The sequence below is a fragment of the Etheostoma cragini genome, chromosome 17 (assembly GCF_013103735.1).
Source record: "Etheostoma cragini isolate CJK2018 chromosome 17, CSU_Ecrag_1.0, whole genome shotgun sequence".
Classification (NCBI taxonomy): domain Eukaryota; kingdom Metazoa; phylum Chordata; class Actinopteri; order Perciformes; family Percidae; genus Etheostoma; species Etheostoma cragini.
The window spans coordinates 22344798-22358430 of NC_048423.1; the positions used below are offsets into that span (position 1 = coordinate 22344798).

Sequence of the window (13633 nt, forward strand, 5' to 3'; positions counted from 1 at the left end):
CCCCCCCCCTAGCTGTGCTGTCAAAAACAACGTAGAAAAGCCGAAATAATAATAATAATAATAATAAATATTTAAAGAAAAAAGTCAAGGAACCGGTATCACTGCCCAGCCATCCTAGCAGTGTTATGAAATGGGTAACCGACCTTTGTTTTTTGTCTCTTGTTGAAACAGCTTCTGGTAGAACTTTCTCGTTTTCTTTAGATTCCTTGTTTCAATCATCAGCTGCTGCTGCAGTTCCTGAGAAAAAGGAAATCATGCAAAAATCACACAAAAGGCTCAAAAATAACACCACATTGCTTTAACTGAAAAAGATCCCTTTGGGTGTTTGCAGCGTGTGTAGAGCAGCTCTCTCTCTCTCTCTCTCCCTCTCTCTCTCTCTCTCTCTCTCTCTCTCCACCGTGGTAACAGACCACAACAGCTCTTTTGAAGAAGAATGAGTGAGAAGTTGCAGCCACACGACTCTTAAGGTGTGTTATTAGCTGTAACACCAACCTTTTCAAGAAGCAGTGGTGCATTCAAAGTGTGCAAACACAAAGCCTGCTCATTAATATTCTTTTGCAAATGATAGCAACTTCCTTTGCCCAGGGCTAAGTTCAACATATTAATATTCAGATCCAGTTTGGAGAGAATAATCTGCCAATTATCCTAAAGTCCCCCACATGTTCTCGTTCTATTTACCCCAAAGCCTGGCCGTGCCCCACTTCATTTCAGATAGTAAAATAATTCCTGCACTTATTCAAATTTAACTAGCACGTGAAACTGTATTCAATAACCATATGGAGGAAACATAATGGATAAATGTACAAAAAATGGAAATGGAAACAGTGAATTAAATACATACACAACTCACATAGGAACACATACTCTATGATATCCATTTCATTGCCTTAGTTTAATAGAATCTGATAAATTAACGATGCAGTTAGATGTTATTTCAAACACATAAGGTCAAGTGTGACTCACTGGCAGTAAGCTAGACAGGTCTACCCACCTGTGTTTTCACATCCAGACATGGTGATCCTGTGTGCTGCCCCAGATTCACTGCATACTGGATCACCTCCAGAGTGAAACAATCTTCTCCAAAGAAGGCCAAGGACCAGGCCGGGCTGGAGCCGAGGCCCAGCCCCTCTGTTCTGGATCCGGGCGAAAGGAGTCGCTCCGACACCAGAGAGTCACTATCCTCCATGTCCTCGGAGCAGTCGGGGCTGATCTGCTCCTCGAGGGCCCCCGGCAGCCCTTCCTCTCTCACCGACCGAAACTCGGCTTCAGAGGGGCTTTCATCGCTGCCCCCCGCTGAATGATCTCCTCCCTCCATGACCCCCGTGTCCCAACTGTCCGTGCTCCCACCTCGACCAGTAAACAGGGACAGTGGCGAGAGATGGGAAAGAGAACAGAGAGGGACTGAATCACATGGAGAGCAAAAAAACTAAAAAATGGATTTGTGAGGAAAACAACACACTGAGAGATCAAGGGGTGGTGCTAGGGTATTGTTGCTAACTCTGTCACAGGCACAATGCACCCACTGTTTAGCATAAGAGCTTGAAGGCAACGCAAGTTAAAGTTCAAGCTATTGCTATCTCTTTATCTCAAGTAACTTGTAAGAGGCTGTTTGTAATCAAGACCACATGTCTGGCATATTCATGAGGACAACAAAAGCGGATGCATAGGGTGTGTTTGTGAATGTCATTGGCCAGGAATGAGTTCTTCACCCAGTGGAGAAACACATCTTTAGAGTTTGCTAGCATGCCTTGGACTCTTATGAATGTGCTTCAATCTTAAGAGCCGCATCCAACAGCCAGTCACAGCTCTCAGGACTTCGGTCAGCAGCCAAATGAAGGGAAATATAGAAAAACATCAAAGTTCCAATCTAAAACCAGTACAGAATCTAACAAATGCACTAAGTATGTTTACTGTAAAGGACATATTTGTACTTCATTTGAATAGAGGCATAAAGGAGAACGAATGGAAATATTCCACTTTATTACAGAGGTAATGTTGTAATTGTTACTGCTCTACTATCATCTGATAGCTTTATTTACAAACTATTTGACAGATTAAGATCTGACAAATAAAACAACTTATGGAATATATAATAACACTAGGGCCGGGATATATGAAGACAATCAGTGATTGGCCCACAACAAAACTCAGCAAAGATAACTTCACTCTCATCTGTCTCCGGCACTCTCTCTGTTCGCTGATTAGACCGTTTAAAATTTGGCCTTTTTTTTCTGATAAAATCTATATTTCTATTGAAAATACCATGTGCACGGATAGGTTGGTTTTGCAAGTTCCCTTACCCTATATTTATCATACTTCATTCATTAAAAGAACAAGCAAGCACATTGTAGGACAATGGAGATATTCAATGTTTTCTCTGAAGATGGATGGCAAAAGAAGACGTAGAAGGGCGGAGCCGCACTTATCTATCTCCAGAGTGTGCAGAGTTGTTCATAAGCAACACCCAGGATGAATTCGATGGATTTAGTGATGTGGAATGAGATCGGGAGCTTGGTGAACTTGCTTAGCGGTAACTTGCTTGTTGGACTCGGTGGCTTGTTATGTTAATTTAGCCTATTCAGCTCTCAGGTGTGTTCTTTATGCCAATGTATAGCTAAATAACTATTACTGTTTGAGTTTATGTACCGGAGACCTATTCAGCTTGTAGTTCTGTGTGCTATTGTGTAGTTGAATAACTTGCCTTTTCCAGATTAAATGTCGGTTTTTGGTCTTTGGTTTTGGAAAATAAAATTTGTATAAGTGCAAACTATAATACAGTGCGACTTATAAAGTTTTTTTTTACTCTTCGTGATGCATTTTTTGACTGATACGACCTATACTCAGGAGCGACTTATAGTCTGGTAAATACGGTAGGTAAAATAGCTCCACGTTGGCTATATATGGCTATAATGAAGTAATATTATTATATAACAGTAGAACACTCCCAGAAGCATTTTCTTTGTCTGCACGTTGTGTACTTTTATTTCAAGTACATTTTACTAATAAAACTGATAATTTTACCTTTCCAATAAAAGTTATTTTTACTATTTTTGTATTGTACTATTGCTGCTCATTTGAAATATTAAAAAACTATCTCCACCACTGTAGTGCAGTTCCAACACTTTTTAAAAAGTTTTTAATATGAAGTTATAGATCTAATATGTTGTATTCAGCGGACTACGTGCTCTACACTTCTAGATGAACACATGTATTTCATAAACTCAGAACTCATCCAAAAATGACACCAGCTATCGGAACCTAACACATTTTTTAAGTCATTATTTACCCCTGCAAAAGAGTTTGTGTTTTAGGCACAGCTTGTCTGTTTTTTTGTCTTTGTGTTTATGAAACATTCATGTGATCTCAGAATAATTAGAAAAAATTTGTTCCCAACTGGGAAAATTCACACTTCATTAAGATTTTGAGATACGGCAGTCTTCGGCAAAAGTCTGCACTCTCCAAATTCTCTTCTTTTTACACACTTTAATTTGGATGGCTTTGATCTTTTTCCAAACCACAAAGCGATTTTGAGTAACGAAGTCTTTCTCCTACCTTGACAGATGCAGCGTTGAATCTCCTCCGTTCTTAATTCAAGAGTTTCAAGCGCAACATCATTTTGTCCGTGACAGGGCCGGGCCCCGGTTTCTTCCCAACAATCCACAGCCGCAACGGAACTGGATGTGTGAATGTTTCCATTCAGGTCAAGACAACCATGCAGGCGAACGTCTCTCTTCCCTCCCCAGACGGTGGCTATCAGGGGTGGAGCAAGGGCTGCCCTTTGCACAACCTTTGATAAAGGATGCTCATTAGAGCCGCTGCATGAGGTGCATTGGGGGACAGAAAACACACAGCAAGTTCAAAGCTAGCGGAAATGAGCCCTTATGTAAAGAACAAGGACAATCAAATGCATGTAAATCTGTAATAAAAAAGACAATTGGAAGAAAGCAGCCAAAAACACAATAGTCATTCACAGATGAATCCAGAATACAGCGTAAAAGCAGTGGGGAATTACTGATTTAATGTTAAAACTAAACCCCACCGCACATTGCAATAACCACTAAGAATCACACCAAAATCCATGAAAGACTAAATTCTTGCAGCTTGTTGCTCACATTTTGCAGATCAGATGCACTTGCGAATCACACCGATAGATCAATAAAATGTAACTGCACCAGGACAGCACACAGTCCACTCCATCTCTCACTAGAGAGGCTTCAGTCCTCTGTGAGAAAAAACTGGAACAGTGGGGAAAAAAAACAAAAATCCACAGCTGAGCCCTGTGAACAAGCCCACTTGGAAGAGTGTATATCTCTATACAAAGCTGTGATGTCTCCCTAGTAGCAGATTAAAGCCAGGGCCCTTCCACAGATTGCCCTTAGCATAAAAGCATGGCAACGGCTGGATAAAAAGATGTTTGCCAGAAATGACAGGTTCGTCCCTCTGCTCGTCTCTAGCGTACATTTAAATGGAGAGAAGAGCAGAGCATGGAATTTGTTGCCTTCATTCATGCACTTAAGACACACTGCCCGACCCCCCCCCCCTCCCTCCCTCCCCAGGGCTACTTGTCATCATACTTGACTCAATGCAACAGAGGTTTTACATGCATCTTCAATGTGGCTAGACCTCCTTCCCATTACTCACAAACATACTGCAAATCAGTTGCCATAGGGACCATTTAGGCTGCTCAAGTTCTCATTTGAAGGCTTTGTTTGTACATGCACATGTATTTGAGAGTGTGCAGAAGAGGAGGAGAGGTCATGTTCAGTGTGGACTGGGTCATTCTATTCTTCAGAACCCACAAAAGAATACATCAAAAATCGCACCCCCCAGCAGCCAAATTTGGGCATTTCAATGTTTGAAGGAAGCGCTGGCTGATTTATTGTTAAGTAGATATGCTTTTTCAATTTAGGTTGATTATTCACCAAAGATAATCTCTTTAACGCATAGTGAAGGCTAACAGTGCTGATTTGATCCATTAGACAACCCACCCCCTGAAAAACAGCCATTCAATTAAAGGATTAAAAACTAATGCATGATAATGGAATCTGCACTGTGGATGGTTCAGTCAGTGAACTGAAATATGTGTGTAACGTTTCAAATGTTGTAATATGTCAAGAGATGAACTACAGCAATGGTTTTGTGATGCGTTATGTCACTATTTAAATCACCCACTCCTATTTGAAAATATGGTGGGAAACATGTGATTTCCAGTGCACTGGCACTTACAAAAAATGTATTGGTATTATTAGGGATAGGTATCTTAATTCATTATTATTTGACTCTGAGATTTGGGCAGTGAATCATGTCTGAAACAGAGGTTTTACTATTATTACTCTAGTTCTCGGTAAAGGGCGGCGCCCTTGAGTGGATGGCTAGCGTGAGACGCCGAAATGGATGCCATTAAGCTTCTGAATGGAAAGTTTACTTTTGAAAAGTTGCCAAATGGTTCCATTGACCAGACCAAAGTAATCTGTGTGTTTTGTCGTCGTGAACTGAGCTATCATCGCTGCACGTCCAGTCTGAAATACCACTTGATGGCCAAGCACCCAGCTGATGCCAATTCTAACCCCCTCTCGACAAAGTATTTTTTCACCCTTTTATTGATGAACAGTGCTACATTGTGTGAGAAATGATATGCTCCAAGTGTGAATGATGTGTGAATCTCCAAATGAGGCTATATGCCCATGTTGTTTTCAACAAAAAAAACATTTGCACAAAGCAAGCCAATCCCCTTTACCATGTTGATGAGAGCATTAAAATGAGAAAAAATAATAATGGGACAAAAGGAAAGCAAGGCACATATATAATACATAAGAATTTGCGATTAACCGCAATTAAATATTGTAATTGTTTGACAGCACTAGAGATGACTGAAAGTTATGCTTTTAAATACCTGGTTCTCACACAGGCGGAGCCCTCTACCTAGGGGCCCTGTAGCCATAGAGTCCAGTAGAGGGCGGAGCCTGTGTGAGAGAGAACAGGCTAATTATTAGGTGCTCTCTGTGATCCACCAGACAGGTGGATATAACAGGGGTGTCACAATTCTCATGGTTTGACTTCCGATTCTAAGGTCACAATCTTATTTCCCAGCATAGACTCCCACAACACGGGTTACCTGAATGCACCACTGGTTTACAGAGGGGTACCTGAATGCAATATAAAGTCTCATCGGAGCGCCCATGCTTTGCCAGACATTGTTTGTTTACTTATGCCTCCATTACGTACAGGCTGGACAGTTGCAACTCCCTTTATGTAGGCCATCCCCAGTCTTCATTAGGTCACCTACAGATGGCCCAAAATGCAGCTGCAAGGATCTTGGCTGGTACTAAAAAATGTGAGCACATCACCCCAGTGCTAGCCTTTCTTCATTGGCTCCCCGTCCGCCACAGAATCCAGTTCAAGACCCTGTTGATCGCCTTCAAGGCTTTTAATGGTCAAGCACCACGTTATATTACGGATCCTATTGAAAGGCTCTTAGCTCTGATGAAAAATCTCTCTTCTATGTCCTATGACCTCAACTCAAACTAACAGGGTGATAGAGCCTTTGCAGTTGCTGTGTCATAATTATGGAACCAGCTGTCTTTAGATATTAGATGGGCTCCCTCCATTTCTGTTTTTAAATCTAGGCTAAAGTTACATTTTTACTCACTGGCTTTTTTAATTTTAACACACTAATTCCTCAATGGGATCCTCTTCTTGTGTTTTCTTTTATACAGCACCTTAGTGCCTTTTGTATAGCCCTTTGTTCAGCTCATGCTGTGTTTTAATGTGCTCTAGAATTAACATTATTTACTTCCTAACTTACTCACTCACAGGGATAGCACATGTTGCCATTGCAGGGACTTTAGGGAAGCAGGAAGATTTTGTTTCTCCGTCATCCCAGCCCTGGGCAGTGGGCGTCAATACTGCTTTTGATTTTGATTATTTTACTAAAATGCTTGTCTGCACCATCCTTGGAGCCGGGGAATGACTGTAACAGCACTACAGTGGCACTTTCTGCCTATATACTGTAGTATAGCTGTGAAATCACAACCTTACAGAAGTCCTGACGGCTTGTTTAAAAGTACAGTTTCTGATTATGGGCTGTGAGCGTTTCTCTGTGGATTGTGCTCAACTTGCTCTATAATTTAAAAAAAGACATGTAAATCTCACAAGATGGGACCTTTAAAATGAGAAATTATGCTTTTCTGACATATCTCACTCTGTAAGTTTAAAGGAAAAGTCTAATGTCCTACTCACAATGTTGATGGGCTGTCGTTAACCAGGCAGTGCAATACACCCAGCAAGTCGTCTTCCCAGTAGAGGTCACTGAACCTCTCCTTCACAACACTGGCAAAGGTGTGGTTCTGGAGGTCCTTCAAAGAGAAGATGTACTCCCCTCGGGAAAAGAGAAAAAGTCAATTTTATAGATTAATATGTTTGAACACCTCAAAGCAGATTGATGGAGTGGGTCTTGTTTTGTTGTTTTATTAAAGGTCCCATGACATGGTGATCTTTGAATGATTTTAGAACTTCGTGGTCCCCTAATACTGTATCTGAAGTCTCTTTTATATAGACCATGGTGGTCCCCTAATACTGTATCTGAAGTATCTTTTATATAGACCTTAGTGGTCCCCTAATACTGTATCTGAAGTCTCTTTAATATAGACCTTAGTGGTCCCTTAATACGGTATCTGAAGTCTCTTTTATATAGACCTTCGTGGTCCCCTAATACTGTATCTGAAGTCTCTTTTATATAGACCTTAGTGGTCCCCTAATAATGTATCTGACGGGGGGGGGGCAAGGTGGAGGCTGGGGGTGTGGCCTTGACCAACTGCCCTTTTGCTCGTTTGAAAGCCATGATGTCTCTCTCTCATGGGTGGGCCAAATTCTCTGGGCGGGCAAAGCAGAGAAAAGGGAGGTAACCTTGCCTCTTATGACCTCATAAGGGGCAAGATTCCAGGTTGGCCGATCTAAGCCTTCATTTCCTAAAAGGCAAAAAAAAACTAATGAAGTGAAATTTTCATGTCATTGGACCTTTAAAGAAGCAATCATACAATTAGGGCTTGGTATCGCCAATGACTTCCCGAATCGATAGGGATGCAATAGGTAACTATTCCATTACATTTCTGACTCGATATTAAGAAGGTTAAGGAAATTTCAGTTAGAAAACAAATGTTGGGCAATATACCAATATTATATCAATATCTTGATATGAGGCTAGATATAGTTTTAGATTTTGGATATCATAATATGGCATAAGTGTTGTCTTTTCCTGGTTTTAAAGGCTGAATTACAATAAAGTGATGCAATTTTCTGAACTTAACAGTCTGTAACTGTTCTATTATTTACCTTTACCCACTTAGTCATTAAAGTATATCCACGTTACTGATGATTGTTTATCAAACATCTCATTTTGTAAATATTTTGTGAAAGCACCAATAGTCAACACTACTATTATGTACAATATTGTGGTATTGATATCGGGGTATTTGGTAAAAAATTCCACGATATTTGATATTCTCTATATCAAACAGCCCTACTTGGATATGAAAGATTCACAGTTAACCTATGCTGTACAATATAAGAGTAGCAACCCTTGAATATTTTTTTATATTTCACCAGGTTAATGTTTACATTAAGAAATGGACTAACATGACTTTAAATGATGGAAAAGGAATATATTAAAAGACTGATTTGGGGATTTTTTAGTCTATGTCAGATCACTCAAAAAACCTTTTTTATTTAACCTTTATTTAACCAGGAAGTCCCTTGAGATTGAAATCTCTTTTTCGAGGGAGACCTGGCCAAGACGACACACCAGTTACAATACAAACAGAAATACAGCATAGACAATATCACATAGAGGAAAGGACAGGTCACATGGGGCAGTTACATTTTTGAATTACATGACATTTAAACATGGCCTTAAATTCATTTAATGGGACTAGATCATTTAGATGGAGCAAGTTTTGCAAATTATTCCAAGACCATGGTTCAAAGTAAGAGATGTTTTTTATTCCCCAGCTCAGTAAAAACCCTTGGAACCTGGTAAGAGCGCCACCTGGTGGAACGGAGATGAAAATGGCTGGAGTTCAGCTTGAGGAGATTACATAAATATGCCATGTTTACCCAACATGGCCTTGTATAGAAAAATATACAAATGAAGTTGTCTACGTAGACTTAGTGAGGGCCAGCCCACCAGTTCATACAGCGTACAATGATGAGTACGGGAATAAGAGTTAGTTAAGAAGCGCAGAGCACTATGGTACACAGAATCTAACAGGTGGAGAGTACTAGAGGCAGCATGCCTGTAGACAACATCGCCATAGTCCAAAACACTTAAAGTAGCCTGCACAAGTGTTTTTCTGGCTGACATGTTAAAACAAGTTTTATTTCTAAAATAAAACCCCAGCCTTAGTTTCAGCTTTTGTACAAGTTTTTCAACATGAACTTTGAAAGAAAGTTTGTTGTCCAGCCAAAAACCTAAATACTTATATGATGAAACATTTTCAATTAATTCTTTAATTAGAGAATCAGTTATTTTAACTCAGCGCTAAATACAATTATATGACGGTTATCTAAAGATACATACCCATGGCAATGTCCTCATGTCCATTGTCCAAACATCCATCAAGTGAAAACTTTCCTTTGAGCAGGTCAATCACCTCCTTTAGGGCGGGATGGACTTTAGGGGGGGTGGACTCTGAAGAAGACTGCTTCTCAGCTCTGGGCACACCGCGCTCCAGAGGGCGGTCAGAACTGACGGAGCTACCACTGAAATTAGATGACGGAGGGTGATAATCATGGGGTCCACACCTCACAGGCCCATTCAGACAGTTAATAAATGGACCATCATGGCTCTCTGGTACTGTGATTAGTCCCTGTACAGGCTGTGGCACCAGGGAGAGATTGATATCCAACCCGAGAAGAGACTCTGGAGCCCTAATCTGCACAGGCACTAAGGAAAGATCTCCTGTTGTGGGATCCTGACGGAAGAGGTAATTGTTGAAAACACCACAGCTACTGGTGCTAGTGGGTAATGGCAGAGGAAGAGAGAAAAGACATGTAATATCAGGGAGAGTAGAAGGAGAGTTGGCCGGCATCTCGTTGCTGGATGTTGAAGTTACGACTGCTTGGTTGACAGGCAACTCTTGTGCACGTAGAGTGGGTTCAGTCTGTGTCGGGTAGGAGTACTCCGAGTGGGAAGTGAAATCAAGGCCTTCCTTGATGTGTTCACTGCTTTTTGTAAATCCATCCGCGGTCCTGTAAAAAAAAAAAAAAAAAATCGCTAATAAGCTTTATTTATCCTTTTAAAGTTGTATTACTTTAATTCTTTTTAATTGAAATTCTGTTGTTTAACCCTCGTGATGTTTTCCCCTCAAAATCAACCAATTTGTTGGTTTTTAATCAAGTTTTTCTTTCAACTTCTGAAGCTTTTTTTCAATGTTTGCAACTTTGACACTAACACTAACTTTTTAACTTTTGTTTTGAAGTTTATGGTCTATAAACCTCATTTGTAGGAAATCTTACCTAATGTTTGAGTTAGAAAAGTAGAAATAAGGAATTATTTAGACTAAAATTAAAGGAATGTATGTTGATGGATAATTACAGACTGAAATATGTCAACTTTTACTCAATACTATTTCAGAACCACTTGAGTTTTTCTTCAAATGCTATAAAGCTGAATAAGACACCCTACAATTAATGAAAGTAGAGATTTGTACTTTTCAAAGAGCATTGGTTGGAATCAATCATGTTATTTTGGGTAGTTAAAAAGAACACTAATATAGAAAAACGGATCCATTTGACCCGAGGACAACATGTGGGTTAAAGAAATCGTTACACGCTTATTTTCTTTCTTGCTGAGATTTAGGAGAAGATTGATACCACTCTCATATCTGTTTGTTAAATGTGAACTAACAGCCAACCGGATAGCTTTGGTGGTGGGATTTCCAAACACATCATGTCAGGGTAAGATGAGACAAAGTTGTCTAAGAAAACTTGGACAACATCAGGTCATTTACATGTCCCGTGTCAGTGGACCAGAATGTCCGGTTACAAAAGGTCTAGGCAGCTGCATGAGGAAGGGAATATTTTTTTTTCCAGGACTGTCTCCTTATGGAGGTTGGTGGAATCAGGCCAAAGGGGCCTGACACACTTTAGAATACATCCCATAAGAGAGATAGACTTAACTAGGTTTTAGGTGAGCAATTTTGTTTTGGCGCCATCGATATCTCAGTATCTTGGCATCCCAAACTTTACAGCTTGAGGGAGACATATATGTATCTGGGAAAAGGCACAGACCCTCAGGGCTGAGGATGACACCGCACACTATCACATCTTGGTTAAACGGGACTGTCTACAAAAATATGGGATAAGACTGTTGAACGTTGCAATAACGATATTACTTGCGATACATGAACAGATATTAAAGTGTACTCAGTTCTGCATTTCTGCTGCTTCTATTGAACAAATTGAACACTCAATTAATTAAATTAAATATAAAAAGGCACCACAAAAAAAAGAACCACAGTTACATTATAAAGTGCAGTGTGCTACTGATATTGTCTTTTGCAAAATATCGCTGGCGTTCATGATGTGTATATTGCGACGGTTGATACTGCGATAACGATAGCAACAACCATAGACTGTGCAGCCTTACCGCGCAAGTCACAGCCCACAACTCACTGTGAATATCAGTTGTGCTGAAGACAACAGTAATTGTGTGGTGCAGGTGACTTCCTGGAAGCAACCGGCAGAGGCTTCAGCAAGTCACTGTTCCCGGTCTGAGTTCCAAGACCCACCTAGGTTGTGAGGCAACTTTGCCATTGTTGGTATTTTTTCTTAGCTTCACTATAACTACTTTATACTCTGGAACTTTATATGCCACTCCCGGGATTGCTCCGTTGCCGTCGGAAATTCCGCCAAAAGTCCTTCTTTTCGGCCGGATGTCAATTACTTTCAGCTTTCTTTGTGTTAGCATTCTAAACTATGGTTGTTTTCTGAGGACTATGGTTAACTGCTCCTCAGATCTCTACAGGGTAAATCCGGAAAGCTAGCTAGACTATATGTCCAATCGGAGATCTCTGTTAGTTTACGACTAAAACAACTTTTGAACGTACACATGTTCCACCAAAACAAGTTCCTTCCTCAAGCTATTTTGCAGCGGCACCGGGGCTCTGTTAGGCACTTAGTGTCGCTCTAGACTTTTGTGATTGGTTTAAAGAAATGCCAATAAACCAGAGCACGTTTTTCTCCCATCCCAGAATGCTGTGTGGACTAGCCAGACACTCCTCAGCGGTGCTGTGGAGGAGGGTCTGGCAGGGTCTCCTAGTAAAACCACAACTTGTCCTTCTTAAACTTGCATAAACTATATTTTAAATTGATTTTATCGGTACATAATGCTAACCTAACATCTTCTAACCTCTTCTCATTTAACACTCAACAAGAGAGCAAATTAGCACGTTTTGCGAAAATGTCAAACAATTCCTTTACATTTCATGAAACTACTTTTACCTAGAAATTTGCTTTTTAAAAACAGAGAAAAAATAAAGGTGATAATAGTTACACTTTTCTGGAACATCCTACCCTTCAATGGCAGCTCCAAGGTGTTGGCTCCCCTCCTCTGAGTCCCCTTCATTGGTCAGGATGATGGGGGTGAAGTGTGTGGCAATGGAGGTAAAGGCTTCTGGGAGTTGAAGTTCCTTGTTGACTGGATAGCTGTGGGGAACAGGGCCAGGCACAGGAGCCAGTCGGCTCTCAGTGGCCATGGGCACAAAGCCTACACACAGTTACAACAATGCCAAATACAATATCAGTGATATTGTCTCATGCAATGCACATTGGTAAATTACACCCAATGATGAGGAAGATCGGCTACTACAGAGATCCCAAATAAAAGCTATGCTCCCATCTTTACTGACTCATATCCGGCCATGAATGTTAAAAGAAGTGACATTTTTATTGACAATAAGAAATTGGCGGTGTGTCTTAATAGCACGATTGAAATTGTCATCCTAATATTTGGCACATTTAGGTCCCTATGTTAACAATCCAAGCGCAAGTGCATTTAGGGCGTCGCCAAATCCACTTCTGCTAGTTTAAAAGGCAGGAAAAAAGGGTCCGTGCACCAGGCGCATGGTTCAAAAGGTCTTTTTGTCAATAAACCAATCGGAGTGTCATCTCCCATTTCGTTTGGACCTTGGCGCAATGCTATCATGATGGCGGATTTACACAGGAAGGAGAGATTTTCAAGAGAAGAAACTGATTTGCTCGTGCGTGAAGTGAAAGCTCGCGAGCAGATCATATATAGCACGAACACTATTCCACCAAAACGACATGATGTGAAGCAGGCGTTACAATAACAATGAAAAACGCCGTTGTTGACTTTAGACCAGGATTTTGTTTGTCAATGGCGCAAAACATCATGAATGCACCTGAACACACCTCCCTGTAAGACCAGCACCAGATGGGAGTAGGTGTATTTGCTATTTCAAAGACGTGAAAAAGACGTGAGAAAATATAGGCGCTACTGGGTTGAGCTTTAACTACACTTGCATTGGGCTTTGTGTATATTATGTACAGTGGGTACGGAAAGTATTCAGACCCCTTTAAATTTTTCACTCTTTGTTTCATTGCAGCCTTTTTCCAA

General features: G+C 40.6%; 1 protein-coding gene across 1 annotated transcript in view; it reads right to left on the minus strand.

Annotated features, from left to right (window-relative positions):
- LOC117960922 (kinase non-catalytic C-lobe domain-containing protein 1) overlaps positions 1-13633 on the minus strand; it is a 52155-nt gene that overhangs the window by 15417 nt on the left and 23105 nt on the right. Inside the window, exons 14-19 of the mRNA XM_034899231.1 lie at positions 12571-12763; positions 9575-10245; positions 7240-7378; positions 3553-3815; positions 992-1347; positions 144-237 (exon numbers count right to left, since the gene is read on the minus strand). Coding sequence (XP_034755122.1) covers positions 144-237; positions 992-1347; positions 3553-3815; positions 7240-7378; positions 9575-10245; positions 12571-12763 — 1716 coding nt within the window. The remainder of the gene's footprint in view (positions 1-143; positions 238-991; positions 1348-3552; positions 3816-7239; positions 7379-9574; positions 10246-12570; positions 12764-13633) is intronic.